This window comes from Mastigoproctus giganteus, chromosome 8, assembly GCF_048544385.1.
Source record: "Mastigoproctus giganteus isolate SK-2022 chromosome 8, ASM4854438v1, whole genome shotgun sequence".
Classification (NCBI taxonomy): domain Eukaryota; kingdom Metazoa; phylum Arthropoda; class Arachnida; order Uropygi; family Thelyphonidae; genus Mastigoproctus; species Mastigoproctus giganteus.
Genome location: NC_143582.1, coordinates 77483781 through 77502034, shown reverse-complemented (window position 1 = coordinate 77502034; position 18254 = coordinate 77483781). Strand labels below are relative to the sequence as shown.

The 18254-nt window shown below is 38.2% G+C and overlaps 1 protein-coding gene across 1 annotated transcript in view; it reads left to right on the top strand.

Annotated features, from left to right (window-relative positions):
- LOC150081652 (long-chain-fatty-acid--CoA ligase 1-like) overlaps nt 1-18254 on the top strand; it is a 216281-nt gene that overhangs the window by 50163 nt on the left and 147864 nt on the right. The window contains exon 5 of the mRNA XM_090379515.1: nt 7659-7754. Coding sequence (XP_090235641.1) covers nt 7659-7754 — 96 coding nt within the window. The remainder of the gene's footprint in view (nt 1-7658; nt 7755-18254) is intronic.

Below are 18254 nucleotides of genomic sequence, written 5' to 3'. Positions count from 1 at the left end.
TGCTAGAACTAGGGGACATAAATTAAAGTTACGGGGGAAATGTTTAGATTGGACTGCAGGAAGTTTTATTTTAGCCAGCGAGTTATATATTACTGGAATAAGTTGCCTTCATGGGTGGTAGAGGCCGACAGTTTGGGGAAATTCAAAGGTCATCTGGATAGTACTTTCGGGTAAGGGAAGCGCATAGGATGATAGGTTTAATTTCCTTTTTTTTTATTAATTGTTATTATTTATTATTTTTTTTTGTTTTTATCATTGTTTTGTTTGGATTTTTATTTATTTATTTTTTTTTTTTTTGGCTGGTGGAGCATAAGCCATAGGCTTTCTTGCACCATGCGGCCATTTCTAATACTAATACTAACTCACTACTTCTTTCATCTTGCACGGGAAGAAATGAGGTTTTTTCTTTCTCTCTCTCTCTCTCTCTCTCTCTCTCTCTCTCTCTCTCTCTCTCTCTCTCTCTCTCCTCCTCTTCTCGTGCTCTGCTGTGGATGTGGGGGAATGTTCCCTGACCTGGCGTAGTTCTGGTACTCTCCCGATAGTCTTTCTCTATCCATCCTGTGTGGGATAAATGAAAATCCTTCAGCAGGATGAAAAACTTTTTTTTTTTTTTTTTTTTTTGTCCTCTCTATGATCATGTCTGCTAGCATTCTGGCCGATGCTCTCTTCCTTTCCTCGAACATGTTTCAGAATTTAACTTTTTTTTTTTTTTTTCCCTTTTCTTTCCTGTCACTTTCTCCCACGTGGGGTGAAAAACTCCTGTGTGGGATTAAAAACTTTTTTTTTTCTCTCCTGCCTTCTTTTTCATCTATCTTCATCCAGCATGGGATATTCCCATGCTGGATGAAATATTTTTTTTTTTTTTACACAACACACACTGGCCTTATATTGACAGAGTCTGTGAAACTGAACAGAGCAACGAGGTGGAAATGACCTTTTGTTCTAGGAGCTGCCCCCCACCCCACACACACACACAAAAAAAGTGCAGTATAGTACGGTCATTTGTTGCCTGTATTATGTCATGGGGAATGTTGACAATATGCCAACATTCCCTGTGACACAATACAAATGAAAAAATTTGTGGTGCTCTCCTTCAAGTCAAGCAGAAACTAAATATGTTTGACAAAACTATTTTCCAGCTGGAAAATGTTTGGTTAAACTCCAACTTGCATGAAACAATTGTCTCCAAGCACACACTCTCTCGAAATGCAGGAGACATGACAGTAACGTCTACTACATAATGGCACACATTTTGGAATCGTGCTCAGACCTTCTCAAAGAAGATTGGTACAGTTACAGCGTTTGCTGTGAACCCACACCAAACAGTAACATATGGACATAGTGGCATAGTGTTTGAGTAAGGTGCCACCTGTGGTTTCCCACATCTGCACCATCAGTACTCTTGTGATGTATACAGAACTCTGTAAAAGCCAGAAAAAGCTTTTACACAGTTCTGTTGTATGTGAAAAGTTTTGTGTTGGGTTCTGTTGTAATGTTCTGGCTTCTTAGCTGTAGGGTCCCTAGTGGGACTCCACATTACCAGGCTTCCACAGTACTCTGGCTACGCTCCATCAGGGGTAGCCTGAGCTTCCTGACAGAGAACAAAAAAAAAAAAAAAATGGTGAGATTGAGTGGGGAAGATAGTACAAGAAGTGGTATCAAAGTGGGAACAAGGAGGAGGATGAGGAAGGAAGGTATCCTCCAGTGGAGCAGAGAGGTGAGAAGGAGAAGTGGGAATCACCCCTGGCATTGAGAGCCCACCTATTGCCAGGGTAAGGAAGACAGTTTGCAGAACAAGAGAGGTCTGCAAAGGAGAGCACCATGTTAGCATATCACATCTGGAAAGTCAGATTTCAGCTGCACCTGACCAACCCAAAGGTATTCAGGTGCAAAAAAAAAGAAAAAAGAAAAGTGTGAAGAGGTAGTGTCATCAGTTGGGTTTTCCTGGAATTGGTAATGTGTGCCTCAAGTGGGTAGAATGCCTTCTCTGGAATACATCTTGGGCGAACTCAGTGAGAGCTATATAGAAGTTTTCTTCCGTGAGAAAAAGGTGCTCAGAATTTTGAGAATTTTCTTGTATCTTCATGAATAATCTAGTCCAGTAGTCGTCGTACAGTGGGCAGAGGTACATGACATGTTCCCAGTTTTCCTCATGGCCACAGAAGCAGAATGGGTTTTCTTCAATTCCAAGCATGGTTAATTTATGTCTAAATTGGCCATGCCTCGTAAGCAGGAAAGTGACTTGAGACCTGGAGCAAACCCGGGAGGAGGCTTTGGGTATGTCATTGTTGGAATAAATTTTTTGGTAACAGCACCTTTTGTTGTCGAATCCCAGTGATCTTGTCATATTTCATGTAGTTTGTCTGCTATCCTTCCCTTTTCATGTTTTGGGTCATTTGCCACATCAAGCTGAATGCCAGCAACTGTGCAAGGGATCCCTTTTCTGAGTTTATGATGTAGGCTGCTCTTGATGACTTCAAGGTGGAGGGAGGGGCATACAGCCAGTCAGGACCTGGAGAACAGGGGTGCTTATGTTGCAGCATGCCCTTGTGATGGTTAAAAGCATAGAGCATTGGATAGAATCCAGTTTTCTGTGATTTCTGTCAAAGATAACTCTGTGACATCACACAGCTGCACCATAACAAACTATGGGAAGGAAGATGACTCTGTAGATGAGAGAGAGAGGGCCCTCTGTTTAAGCCCCCAGTCTGCCCGGCTGATGCGTGTAATCATGGCTGTGTACTTCCTTATCTTAGAGGCTAGGTACTACAAGTGGGGAAAAAATGTTAGCTTTGCATCTATCAAGTTTCCGAGGTATTTAATCTCAGAGTAGAGCCTGATTGGTCTGTTTGCGATCTTGATTGATGGAGGTCTCGAAATCTGCAAGGTTTCCCTTCAACAGGATTGACTTTGTCTTTTCTCCGGATAGGGGATTCGATGTAAAGCAGTCCAGTCCTGTAGTTTTCTGATTGCATGATTGGATCTGGATTCCAGCTGTGCCCTAGTCTCAGCATGGACTATCAGGATGAGGTGATCAGAAAATGCCATAGAGTAGGTTTGCTCGAGGTCCATCCCAAGGAACTCGTCCAGGACAATGGACCAGAAGAATGGTCCCAGGACAGAGCCCCGAGGGCAGCCCCTTGAAACTTGTCTGGTAAAGCGCTGAAACTTTGCCGCAACAGTAATCTTTCTGTAGGTTAGTTATGATTGTATGATTTTGTATAAGCTGGTTGGGATGTTGACCTGACAGAGCCTCCTAAGGATGCTGGTCCACCATTTCTTAGTACATATGGACGTTGGAGAGCAACTTTATCAGTAACATATTAGCATTGGCATATGATGCAAGAAAGCAAGCTTATATAGCATCAGCTGAAAAAATAAAAAAATATAAGAATAATAAGAAAAATAAGAATTAAAAAAAAAAAAAATCTTCCCATTTCATCCATCTGGTCATTCCAAATGTTTGTCTAGTTCAGCCTTAAATTTATTTAATCTATCAACTTCCACAACAACAGATAGAAGTCTGTTCCAGCAATCAACTACCTGCTGGCTAAAGGCAAACTTCCACACATCTATTCTACAACTGCCTTTCCTCAGTTTGAATCTACGCCTCCTCAAGTTCTTAATCTGAGCAAGTAGAAGTATACCATCAGCGTTGAGCCTTCTCAAACCATTCAAGGCCTTATCAGATCACCTAGCAGGTGCCTAGTCTCCAGATGCTCCAACTTGCAGAATTTAAGCCTCTCTTTGTAAGCACACCCCCTTTGTTCCTCTCACCAATCTTGCTGCCCTTCTCTGTATTCGTTCTAGCAACTCTTTAGTAAAGTCACCCATTTGTTCCTCTCACCAATCTTGTTGCACTTCTCTGTACTCGTTCTAGCAACACTACATCCTTCCTAAAATGAGGCCTCCAGACCTGTACGCAGTACTCAAGGCGTGGCCTGACCATTGCTTCATACAAGGGGATAATCACCTCCTTGTCTCTGCTAGCAAAATTCCTATATATCATTGACAAAGCTCCATGACCTGCTCTGGCAGCCCATCTGCACTGCTCAGAGAACTTCATATCAGACTGCACAATTACCCCCCAGGTCTTTTTCATTCTCCACCTCAATGTTAAACTTTAGTTGCCACTTCTCAACCCATCTGCCTAATTTTTCTAGATCCTGTTGCAGTAGGATACTGTCTTTACAGTCATTAACAACACTGCCAACTTTTGTATCATCTGCAAACTTCGACATTAAGCCTGATATATACCTTCATCGATATCATTGATAAATACACAAAATAACAATGGGCCCAGCACCGAACCCTGGGGGACTCCACTAATAACATTAGTACACTTAGAGCAGTGTCCATTTATTACCACTCTCTGCCGTCTCCCACTCAACCATCATCCCTTTATCCATTGCAGCAACTTGGCCTTAATGCCATACTTTTCCAATTTGTAAAGCAGTCTTCCATGTGCAACAGTATCAAAAGCTTTTCTGAAATCCAAGTATATTATATCAAAATTATTTTTTGCATCCAGTTCCTTTGTGACCACATCATACTATCTAATCAAATTGGACAGACAAAACTTCCCCTTAACAGTCCCATGCTGTGTCTGAACTATTACTGCAGTCTTGTCCAGGTGAGCCTCGATCCTCCATCACTTCCTTAACCAGTGACTCCATTATTTTCCCCAGAACAGAAGTTAAACTAACAGGTCTATAATTATTTGTTTCCTGCTTCGAATCCCCTTTGGGCATTGGGTTACATTTCCACATCTCCAGTCCACGGGGACCTACCCTGACTCTAAGAATGCTCTCATAATTATGGCTAAGGGTTTGCTAATTTCCCTAGCTGCCTCCTTCAATATAACTGGATAGATTCCATACACCCCAGGTGCATTTTTTATGTTTAACTTCAACAATTTCTTCCCCACTTTGCTCTCCATTATTACAAAATCACTTAGCTCCCTGTTAGAGTTTGATAAGCTTCTGGCATTCTCCTCCTTGAATAACTTCTCATGTGTGAATGTAGATGCAAAATACTCATTCAGTTTGTCAGCTATCTGAGCAGGATCATCAACAGTCAAACCACCAACATCAAGTGGATTACTCTGATTCATCCACTGGCGCCTCCGTAGCTGGGTGGGCAGGAGCAGCAGTGCACAGCACACGCTTCTTGATTAGACCGGGGTTCGAGCCCGTGACCACCAAATACGGAGGATGCGGAAAGGTCAGAGAATGACCACCGCATATCCGGAAGCAATATGGCCTTAGTTGCTAATGCTCCTAAAAACCAAATAACAAACAAACAAACAAACGATTCATCCACTTCCTTCTAAAGTTTACATAAGTAAAGAAATCTTTGTTGTTTTCTTTGCATCCTTTGCCAAGGATTTCTTGTAATCAGTCTACGCTTGCCTAACCTCCTTTGTGATTTTATTACAGACTATCTTATATCTGCCATAGGCTTCTGTGTCACCTGATAATTTATGTGCATCTCACACATTTTTCTTCTCTGCCACGAGCCCTATTAGTTCATCTGACATTCATTTAGGTCTAAATCTTGAAGAGTGTTTCTTAGTTGGTATGAAAAGCCTAGTAGTTTCCAAGATTAATTCCTTGAAGGCTTACCATTTAGAATTCCCTGTTTTAAACATCTTCAGTTGATCCCACTGTATAGAATTTACATGCATCAACATGTCCTGTTCTAGACAGATCTGCCAACCTTTCACATTCCGCACATTTTTTTAGGCTGTGATGCATTGGAGAATCGCCCCCTTCGGTTCTCCACCGAGCCACAGTAGTACAGCTACTCTGTGCTCGTTGCTTTGCTGCTCTTGGCTGGGTCATAATTCCATTTAAGTACAATTTAATTAACAATGAAATTTAATAAGATTATTAAATTTTTAATTGATTAATTGATAATACTAAACTAAGCTAACAGATTTCTAATACAGTGCTATGTATTTTGCTGTCTAGTTTTATGTTAAACCTTATGCTATCAACCTTACATTAAACGTTACGCTATTCCGTATTGTATAACAATGGCGGCAAGTTACAAATGGTAAAATCTACGAACACTAAGTATTAACTTTCAAAATAGCTATCTAAATTCAAAATAAACCAAGGAATTTGGCTAGGATTATAAAGCTACTTATAGAAAATAATTTAATATAACAATTAAATCAATAAAACAGTTAAATATAAATAAAATCCTAGCATTCGCCGCAGCTGAAAAATCTTGTACAATATGTGGATACCCTCATACCCAGAACCACCATATGGTGGTGTATGGCCCGTGCCACACATCACCACTGGAAAGCACTATCATAAAGATATCGAAGGCATTTGGTGTTCTACAGATGTTCAAAATGGCCTCCTTGAGTAGCAGTTACAATGTTGGTGTTAGTACGTATTCACAATGACTGTCAAACACACTCAAAATTACCACTTCTGGTTTATTTGATGGCTAGCCATGGTGTACTAGAAGGAACTTTCTTTTTTGCTGGCTGAAATTGAATAGTGCTTTCACATGTCTTCCACACACAAAAATTCATGGGATTCAAATCTCGTGAGTATGGAGGCCATTCAGTTGACTCACCTTGATCTGGCTTAATGGTAAGATTAATAGGTGTTGAGAAATTTGTGAGTGGTAAAAATGTGAGGGAAATGTGAGGGAGCCCATCACATATCAACCATATACATTCTGTCATCCGTAATGGCATACCTTTGAGCAACACAAGCAGATGGTTTTCATAAAATCTGTGTAAATGTTGCTGCCAAGTCTGTGTGTTAGTATATGAGCTCCAATCAAATAATCTCCAGTGATACTGCCTGTTTGTTGATGCCAAGATTGAACAAATTCCATGAGGATTTTCTTGTCATTGCACATTGCTAGTTGGAAATCATTTGGTGTGAGGGTCTGCACTTGTTAAGACCCTGTCAGATCATCTATGAAACATTGATCTCTGCCATTAGCCTTGTACTGGTTTCAAGATTTTCTTCGGTCTCATTCAGAATTCATTCTTCTAACTCAGGTGCATGGGTAGTCCTCTCTAATCCTCAAGTGCTCAAATGATCCATTTTCTCTAGGATGACGAACAGTGGCCTCAAACATTTTCTTGTTGGGTCACTGTCATTTTGGAAATGTTTCCCAATAGAGACAACTGGCTTCCCTGCCATACATTTAATGCATATCTACCATTTCAGCATTTAAACAGTGAACATACCATACCCACAAGAATCTGCATTGAGGTGAAATGAAAATCAATTGAATAGGACTGCTGATAATATTACCACCAGAGAAGCAAAGTGGGATGCAACTTGATAAGGAACTGCTTCTGGACCTACGTTTATATGAACTTTTTGTCATTGTTTTTTAGTGACTAAACTTACATCCCAACTTTAGCCAGACCTTTCAGAATCACTCTCTATGTGAATGAATGAATCTTTATTGCAGCATAGCACATATATATATATTGTAGTATTGTCTTTCATGCCTGAAGGCCTGGGAGTAACAAAAGCAAAGAGTAGCATAAGGCTTCTTTGCATTCTATATATTTATATATATGCATATATTTATTTATTTATTATTATTTTTTAATATATAAATCAATTAGGTGTCATTCTGTATTGATGTACAAAGAGTCAAAATTTTAATTTTAGTTGCTAATACGAGTGAAGAAATTTGGATCTGGTCTTGTTCATCTAGGAATGGAACCACATTCCTATGTTGGAATTTATGCACAGAATTGTGTAGAGGTAAAAATTTATCAGACAGTCTTCTTTTACAAGGAAATGTTACTTATGTATAAAGAAAATAATAATATGTTGCTTTTGGTGCAGCCCTCAGTAATTTCTCAATAATATAAACTTTTATTTGAAACTGTTTATGTATGAATTATTAGTTTAAAAATCAGTTACACAAAACTACATAAATTTCTTCATCCTAGTTCTTTTACAAGGAAATATTACTTATATATAAAGAAAATAATATATATATGTTGCTTTTGGTGCAGCCCTCAATAATTTCTCAATAATATAAACTTTTATTTAAAACTGTTTAGGTATAAATTATTAGTTAGAAAATCAGTTACACAAAACTGCATAAATTACTTCATCCTGGGAATTTCCGGAAAAGCTGTCATTTTTAATGTAGTAGTCCTAAGACTATGTTCCCAAGCATATGTTACTAGAAAATTTGGCACAAGTCAAAACTGAAAGTAATTTTCTCATAGAAACAGTGATGTAATATTCCTAACCAAGGGTCCAGTATGAAATGTTTTATAAATATGAATGCAAATAATATAAAAGAAAGAATAAAACATTCCTAGTTATATATGAACTTAGTAGTGTTTATTTTCAATTGCAGTTGTAAGTTTCATGGAAGTCCCTACCACATCAGTGATTACTTCACTATTACATAGAACAGCATGACCATATGTAATTTCAATTTTGAAATTCCAGATATTTTGAATTCACTTTTTCAGAATGCCAGCAGGATTAAAATTCTGACAGTCTATAACTGGTTAAAGTGCCAGCAAATCATAGTGTTATGCAAACTGTGTGCATATTAATAATGTACTGCAATCAAAAAATTTATGATAAATCCCCCCCCCCCCACTCATCTTCTGTAACAAAAGCATATTGTGGTTGATATAAAGACATGGATAAGTAATTGACTGAATATTATCTTTGTTATGTCTTTTAGCTATATAAGTGCCACAAAGAACAATAACAGAAGTTTCTACTGACATGATTAATTGATCTAAGCATGAGATTCATTGATTTGCAGAAATGAAGATTGAAGCTTAGGTTTATTTTAAGATCAGTAGTAGAATCAGTTTATCAATAATTCTACTGTTCATAGATCAATTACAGTGATCTTTGCTGAAATTGAAACCAATTGGAGAATGATATGTATGTACGTAGGTAGGTACACCAATTTCAGTTGTTGACTCTTTCAAGATATTGCATAGATAAAAAGCAGTTTGTTCATAGATGAAATTACTATATAAATCAGTGAAAAAAAATTGTTATAACTGAAAAAAATTAAACAGCTATTTAAATTGTTATAAAACAAATGACCCAAGCATATAGTCTTGAAGTGGTCCTTGGGACAACTCATGTTGCTTCTAAAACCAAAGACAATGAAATTTCTTATCAGTGTGATGCCTTTCCTCCCAGGCAGGAGACAAGCACTGATGGACCAATCCCCAAGTCGCCTGAAAGAGAGAGAGAGATTTTCCTTTCTGTGGCAGAATAATCATGGGCTTTTTCTTATGGGGGGGGGGTGCACTAACTTGCTGTTGGTCTATAGTTATCATAGAGCTGAAGTAATGTAGGGACATCCCGGATTGACTGAATCTGAGAACTTACTTTTCCCTGAATTCCCATCTTTTTTCTTTGCTGTGCTCATTCCTGCTCACTGTATTATTCCCCTCTACAGCAGTGCACCATACGTTCTCATCAGTTATCATGAAACCTTAAGAATTACAAAACAAAAGGGAACAGAAAGCAAATGCAAAACTACTGCATCACCAGGTCTACCACCATACCAGCAGGGAGGAGAAAAGGCTTAATGTTTGGTTTTCTTATGGTTGTTAAAAAGCATGGGGTTCCACTTGAGAATTTTTCATGTGGCCCAGAATTTCCTGTTATTGCAGTAAACTGTAATGCCTTGATCCTGCTTAGGAAACAAATGAAACAACTATATTGATCAAATATGATTTGTCATAGACCTGCTTTATGGTATTTATGTAACCAACAAATATGTAATAAGGGATTCAGCAGCAGCAGCAACAACAACAATAATACAGTCAGTTCTACTATAACGTGCATTTTTGCAATGTGAATTTTCTCCAACATGATTAATATATTAGGGAACAATGCGAGTATAACGTGATTTTCACATTGGCTCATGCACAATTTCATCTGTGAGTAACACCAGGTGAATGCAAAACCTGGCACCAAGCTGAACGTAGCAACCTGTGCAGCAATACATACAAATTTATGAAGCTTAAAAAAATGTCATACGTCAAATGTGTGAGATCTATATTTCCCATTTACTGTAGTTATATTGGTCAGAGACACACTGTTGTCATTCACTTTATTCACAAGATAACACGTGATATTGTAGGCTGACTCATGTTTTGATGAGCTCACATTTTTCTGTTTGAACAGAAATTTCATGAGGCGTGATAGTGTTAGCAGAGGAGCACATTTCTGTAGGTCATAAAAAAAATAAAAACAATTTGCAGTTCCCGGTTTATTGTTAGTGCAATCTAATTATAAACGAGTAGTAAAACTCTATCTTACTGCATTTGCGATAATACTGGTAGCTGGAATTGTGTGGGTTTTTACGTTATTATGGTGAAAGGTGTTTCCCCTTCCATGAAATCTTCAATCATACAAAAAACGTAAATAAATTTTCAGAATCTTCTTTTCATTACTGTTTTTTAAGCTTCGTAAACATGTCTCACTTATGCAATTTGTGTTTCCCGTGTTCATTGTTATTGATTGCTTATCTTTTTTACTGTTTTAAATTAGTAAATTAATAAGAGGAGTTTACCTCAATATAGTACGTGGAACACTTCCGTATGATACCCTCCAGAAATTAAAACGGAAAAGACGAAAAAATCGACAACTTACCGGTACATTAAAGTAAAATATAAATAATTAAAGTAAAATATAAATAATTAAATAATCAATTTAACACAATTCAAAATCAATTCAAAACCATTAAAATTCAAATTAACGCAATTAAAAGAATCTAACGAAAATATTCAAAACGATTTTCCTTCCTGAAGCTGACAATGCTTTTCGACCGACTGTCGTGATCACAGGAATGAAAATTACCGAATCAGGCTAAACCTGCAACTTAAATAGTGATTATGTGTCTTCGCGCATGCGCGTAAAGGTCCACGCATCGGAGATCAAATATGGCCGCCGAACATTAACAGAATTCTCGTGTAATTTAATTTCAACGGTTTCTGCAATTAATAGTCGTGTATAATTACGTTGAACGTTAAGTATTTTGGCCTCGTTAAATAAAAAAGTATGTTTTTCGTTAATGGCATGAAAGGCTAATTCTGACGCTGCTGAACGAGAAGCACGAACAGAGGCTTCGTGTTGATTTACACGGATATTAAGAGAAAACCGCGTGGAACCCTGATAAGACGAGTCGCAATCACCGCAAGAAATGTTGTATACTAGATCATTAATTTGTGTTGCGAACGCCGAAAGAACCGAGCGATTGTTCAGTATAGTGTGTAACTTCCGTATAGGCCTAGCTATAATTTTAAATTCGGTATCTTTAAAGAATCTGTTAAGCTGTTTGTGCCACTGTTCAACATATGGGACAGAAATAAAGTATTTTTTGATATTACTATTGTTGATTGGTGCAGTATTTTGTATCCTATCCTTAGCTTGTACCCTAATTCGATTTATTGTGTTAATGGGATAACCCCTGTTCAAGAATCTGCTAGTTAATATTTGTATTTCTGAGTCTAAAGCAGAATCCGTCGTTGAATATTTATAGGCATTTAGAAATTGATTAAAGATAATCGATCTTTTGTAGGTGAACGGGTGGTAGCTATTATAATGTAGAAGCATACCGGTGTTTGTGGGTTTTCGATAGATGCTAAATTGTATTTTGTTCGAGTCCCGGGTAAGCGTGAAATTTAGAAAGTTTAATGACTTAGTATCCGTATCTTCCCTTTCCAGTGTAAATTTGAGTCTAGAATGAATATTGTTAAACGAATGTAAAATATCTTGGATAGTACTACTATCGGTAATAACTAGAACATCGTCTAAATACCTCCCATAGTATGTGATACGGGGACGAAAAGGTGTCAAATGTATCTGCTCAATCGTTGAGAGATAGATCTCTGACATTAAGCCACTCAGGCTCAAACCCATTGGTAATCCAAAAATTTGTTTGTACACCTTGTCTCGAAAGGTGATGTAGTTAGCCTCAACTAATAGTTTAATTAAGTGAAAAATCTCCTTTATAGGCAGCTTCGTATAATTAATCGGTGTCGAGTTTTTATTTAACATATCCCAAATAATATCTAATGTGTATTCAACGTTTACATTCGTATATAATGATGTAACATCTAATGAGAATAAATTGTCATTGTCGCCGAGTCTACAGTCTTTAAGATTATTAAATAATGTATCGTAATTCTTAATCCCAAATTGTATAACCTGTCTAAAAGGTTTTATAATGTTATATACATGTGTGGCTAAGGCTGAAAATGCCGAGTTCCTGTAGGAAACAATAGGTCGAATCGGAAATCTTTAAAGATACCGAATTTAAAATTATAGCTAGGCCTATACGGAAGTTACACACTATACTGAACAATCGCTCGGTTCTTTCGGCGTTCGCAACACAAATTAATGATCTAGTATACAACATTTCTTGCGGTGATTGCGACTCGTCTTATCAGGGTTCCACGCGGTTTTCTCTTAATATCCGTGTAAATCAACACGAAGCCTCTGTTCGTGCTTCTCGTTCAGCAGCGTCAGAATTAGCCTTTCATGCCATTAACGAAAAACATACTTTTTTATTTAACGAGGCCAAAATACTTAACGTTCAACGTAATTATACACGACTATTAATTGCAGAAACCGTTGAAATTAAATTACACGAGAATTCTGTTAATGTTCGGCGGCCATATTTGATCTCCGATGCGTGGACCTTTACGCGCATGCGCGAAGACACATAATCACTATTTAAGTTGCAGGTTTAGCCTGATTCGGTAATTTTCATTCCTGTGATCACGACAGTCGGTCGAAAAGCATTGTCAGCTTCAGGAAGGAAAATCGTTTTGAATATTTTCGTTAGATTCTTTTAATTGCGTTAATTTGAATTTTAATGGTTTTGAATTGATTTTGAATTGTGTTAAATTGATTATTTAATTATTTATATTTTACTTTAATTATTTATATTTTACTTTAATGTACCGGTAAGTTGTCGATTTTTTCGTCTTTTCCGTTTTAATTTCTGGAGGGTATCATACGGAAGTGTTCCACGTACTATATTGAGGTAAACTCCTCTTATTAATTTACTAATATTATTATCAACGTAGAACATATTGAGTATTACAGCTCTGATTCATACTATCTAACTGTTTTAAATTTTACAATCCAAAAAAAAAAGAAAATGTCAGTGAACAGAAATATCAATCAAGCAAACTTCATATTTTGTCAAGGTAAAGTGCTATATTTACTGTCATATTTTTTATTTATTAGAAATTTAAGATGTTTAAACCTCTGTTAGCAATTTTATTGGGTTTCCAAATTTTTTTAGTGTTTTACTTACCGGACTGAACATTTTTTTTAGTGCTCTGCCCCCATCCCTATTTTTCCCATAAGCCTTGTTGTTTTTAATGTGCAAAATACCATAATGCGGTGATTTTTAGGAACGCATGTACTGCATTATAGCAGAACTGACTGTAATAATAATAATAAGGATGCGATTAGCCCAGTGCAGTGATGAGCTGGAGCCAGTTCAGACGAACTGGTTGTTGAAAATGTTTTGTGCAAATAAATGTTATAACATGATCTCAAAACTGAATAATCTTAATCTTATAAAACAGTATAGAAAATAATATTATTTATAAAATAACCTTCAAATGTAAAGGATCACGAATTTCTAGTAGTTAAAGAGCCATTTCTATAACAGATAGGTCAAGATTTATGTTACTATGCATGTGCACTTCTTATTTGTCTCAGGCTGCGTTATGCATTCAAGTTCATTGTGACACGAGACAAACATCTACTGTATTATTTTACTAACAGGAGTCCCCAGTATTCTTTAAAATATTGTTTATTGCATTGTATACTTCAACATGATTATATTACATTTTTTATTTTTAATAACCTAAATAGCTTGTGTGTAATATTTCATAAAACAAGCATGGTAGGCATGTCTTTCTTAAACATTACTATGGTTTTCTTACTCCTACATCTCTTCTTTATATCTTCTTCATTTCATTCCCTTCTACTTCCGACTCTCTCTCTCTCTCTCTCTCTCTCTCTCTCTCTCTCTCTCTCTCTCTCTCTCAGGGTAATGCAGGAATTTTTTTTTGGTTGGTGCAGCATAAGCCTTGGGTTTCCTTGCATCATATGGCTAATAATAATAATAATATCCCTTAAATCAGAATGTTTAATGGGGAACCAGTTAAGATTTTGGCAGCTTACAATGCCGGACCACCAATGTGAGGGACCAGAGTTAAAATCCTGATACGAAAAATAAAAAATCGCATGGGAGAAAAAAGGGAAAAAAATCACAGAAGTCGCTTCATTGGACTAACCTCCTCAAAAGTCAAAGTGATGGCTGAGACAGAGAAAGAGAGAGAGTGATGCCATCTAGTGTCACTCCCAATAACTATAAACCACCACTGGATGCAAAAGCCAAAGCTAAACAGATCCACCTCCATAGCTGGAAAGACGAGAAGTAGAAATATTGAACATACTGCATTGAGTGTTGCAGGATAAAATCACTTGCATTCAGGCCTTTGGCAGAGTGGTCAGTTCAAAAAGTTGGAAATAATCTCCCAATGAAGATAGTGGAACAAGTGGTGCTTTCCCCCCCCCATATGGCTTCCACATGGGAAGGGCAAGACCATTCAGCCCAACCAACTGAAAGTGTTTCCTGTGCAGCTGTTCTGGTGACCACTCAGGAAGGAATAAAAAGCCAATGCACATAGTGGAGCATCGAAAGGAATATGCTCGTCATGCAAGCATACTACGAAGTAATGAAGTCAGAGACTGACATTAGCATTAGCATTAGTAGAGGCATTTGATGCAAGAAAGCAAGCTTATGCAGCATCAGCCAAAAAAAAAAATAAAGTAAAATAAATAAATAAAAAATAACCACTTCCACTTCACCCCTCTGTTCGTTCGAAATACCTGTCCAGCTGAGCTTTGAACTTATTTAGGCTATCAACTTCCACGACAAGGGATGGAAGTCTGTTCCACCTACCAACCACCCGCTGGCTAAAGGCAAATTTCCGCACATCTATCCTACATCTGTCTTTCCTCAATTTGAATTTATGCACTCTCAGGTGATTATTCTGAGCAAGAGGAAGAATCCCATCAGCATTGAGCATGCTCAAACCATTCAAGGCTTTGTACACCTCTATCAGATCACCTCACTGGTGACTAGTCTGCAGACACTGTAATTCGCAAAGCTTAAACCTTTCTTCGTAAGAGCACCCCTTTGTTCCATTCACTAATCTTGTTGCCCTTCTCTGTACTCGTTCCAGCAGCTCTACATTCTTCTTGAAATGAGGCCTCCAGGCCTGTATACAGTACTCTAGGTGTGGCCTGACCATTGCCTTATACAAGGGAATAATCACCTCCTTATCCCTGCTAGAAAAATTCCTATGTATCATTGACAATACACCATGAGCTACTCTTGCAGCCCATCTGCACTGCTCAGAGAACTTCATATCTGCCTGCACAACCACCCCCAGGTCCCTTTCATTCTCTACCACTGTCAGTGTAGTACCACAGAGTTTCATTCTCTACCACACTGTCAGTGTAGTACCTTCTCTGGGGTTGCTGTTTCCCATATGTAGTACTTTACATTTGTCAATGTAAAACTTCATTTGCCACCTCTCATCCCATCTGCTCAACCTTTCCAGATCCTGTTGCAGCAGCATAGTGTCAGTAGTGTCCTTGACAACCCTGCCAACCCTCGTATCGTCTGCAAACTTGGACATTAAGCTTGATATACCATCATCAATATCATTTATAAATACAGTGAACAATAAAGGACCCAATACTGAACCCTGAGGGACTCCACTAATAACATTAGTCCACGATGAGCAGTGTCCATTGATTACCACTCTCTGTCTTCTCCCCCTCAACCACCCCTTTATCCATAGCAGCAATTTGCCCCCAATGCCACACTGCTCCAATTTGTGCAGCAGTCTTCCATGTGCAACAGTATCAAAAGCCTTTTTAAGATCCAAGTATATAATATCAAAGTTATTCCCTGCATCCAGTTCTTTTGTGACTGCATCATAGTATCCAATCAAATTGGTCAGGCAAGACTTCCCCTTAACAAAACCATGCTGTGTCCGAGCTATAACTGAAGTCTTGTCTAGATGATCCTGCAGTGCTTCTTTAACCAGTGCCTCCATTAATTTTCCGGGAACAGAAGTTAAACTCACAGGTCTATACTTACTTGTGTCAGCCTTTGATCCTCCCTTGTGAATTGGGGTCACATTTGCACATCTCCAGTCCATGGGTACCTCCCCTGAGTCCAAGGAAGCTCTCATAATTATGGCTAAGGGTTTGCTTACTTCCTTTGCTGCCTCCTTTAATATAACTGGATAGATCCCATCCACCCCAGGTACCTTTCTTGTGTTTATCTTCAACAATTTCTCCTCCACTTTACTCTCAGTTATTACACGATTCTCTAGCTTACTGCTAGAGTTGAATACACCTCTGGCATTCCCCTCGCTGAATAACTCCTCATGGGTGAATGTCGATGCAAAATATTCATTTAGTTTGTTAGCTACCTGAGCAGGGTCATCAACAGTTGACTCATCGATATCAAGTGGACCAATCTGATTCATCCCCTTCCTTCTAGAGTTTACATAAGTAAAGAACTCTTTGCTGTTTTTCTTTGCATCCCTTGCCAAGGATCTCTCGTAATCTGCCTTCGCCTGCCTAACCTCCTTTGTAACTTGGTTACAGATCAACTTGTATCTATCATAGGCTTCTGTGTCATGTGTTAATTTGTATGTATCCCATGCATTTTTCTTCTTTGCCATATGCCTCATTAGTTCATCTAACATCCATTTAGGCCTAAACCTTGAACAATATTTCTTAGTTGGTATGTAAAGCCTAGTAGCTTGCAATATAAGTTCTTTGAATGTTTCCCATTTTGAATTTGCTGTTGGTAACATCATCAGTTGATCCCACTGTATAGAATTTAAATACTGTCTCAGTCCATCGTAGTCGCCTTTACGAAAGCAATACCCCTTCCCTTTACCCCTAATGGTAGTTACCTCTTTGAGTAACCCACTTCAGAACACTGTGATCACTGCCATCTAGTGGTTCATTTATCTGCAGATTCTTAATGCATGAAGAATCACTACTGATAATCAAATCAAGCGTATTACTCCCTCTAGTTGCCTCCCGAACATGCTGATGTAGAAAACAATCATCCAATAAATCCACAAAAGCCTTGCTAGTGTGTGAGTGACCAGCCCCCAAATTCCAGTCAATATCTGGGAAATTAAAATCCCCCATTATAAGACTCTCTGATTTACTGGCCCACTCTATTTCTCTGTACAGTTTCTTATTATACTCATCAGAGTCATTAGGCCTGTAACACACTCCTACTCTCAATTTTGATCTCCCAATGCTTTTGTCACACCAAACTGACTCGACACTGCACTGTCCAGCGATGTCGACTGGCTTCACTTCCTTGGATTTTATGTGTTTCTTAACTAATAGCATAACCCCTCCTCCCTTCCTATCCTGTCTATCCTTTCTGTAGATATTGTACTCCCCAAATTCCAGTTCTGCATTCCTTATATCTGTGTGACACCACGTCTCTGAAATCCCAACAATATCTGCCTTTAATGTTTTGAGCAATACCTCAAATTCATCAAATTTATTTACTAAACTCCTAGCATTGGTGTACACACAAGTATACATGCACCTGCTCTTCCTCTTAGCCACCCTAACACAACCCATGTGTTTACTTGTACCCCCATGATTCCCAGCAGTCTCTGAAATATCCTGCATCTTATTTTCCAGGCTGCTGCTCATTCCAATAGAAGCAGTGCAAGAATCACTTTCTCCTCTGCCAGTGGCTACTGTTAATCTATTAGTCCTTGTATCCCCCCAATCTAGCAGTTTTCCGACCCACCTAACACTGCCTCGATAGCATCAGCAAACGTTCTTGCACCCTTTCTATTTAAGTGTATCCCATCCCTGTAGACACCTGTACAGGTCACTGGACAGCAAATAGCAGACTGAGGATGGACTATCATCACAAAGAATCTGATAGATCTTGCAGTCTTGGAAAAAAATCAAGCAGGATGTGAGCAACCAACTACAAAAGACAAAGAATATGAGCACAACCTGATCAGAACTGCAGGAGGAAGAGGAACAGCAAGTGCAAGAACTAAAACTCAGTGCAGATGAGGTCACGATATTCAGAATAGAGGAAGAATGGAAGAAGGCCATGGCACAATTTGAGGGAATGGATCACACAAAGACCCATACTGATAC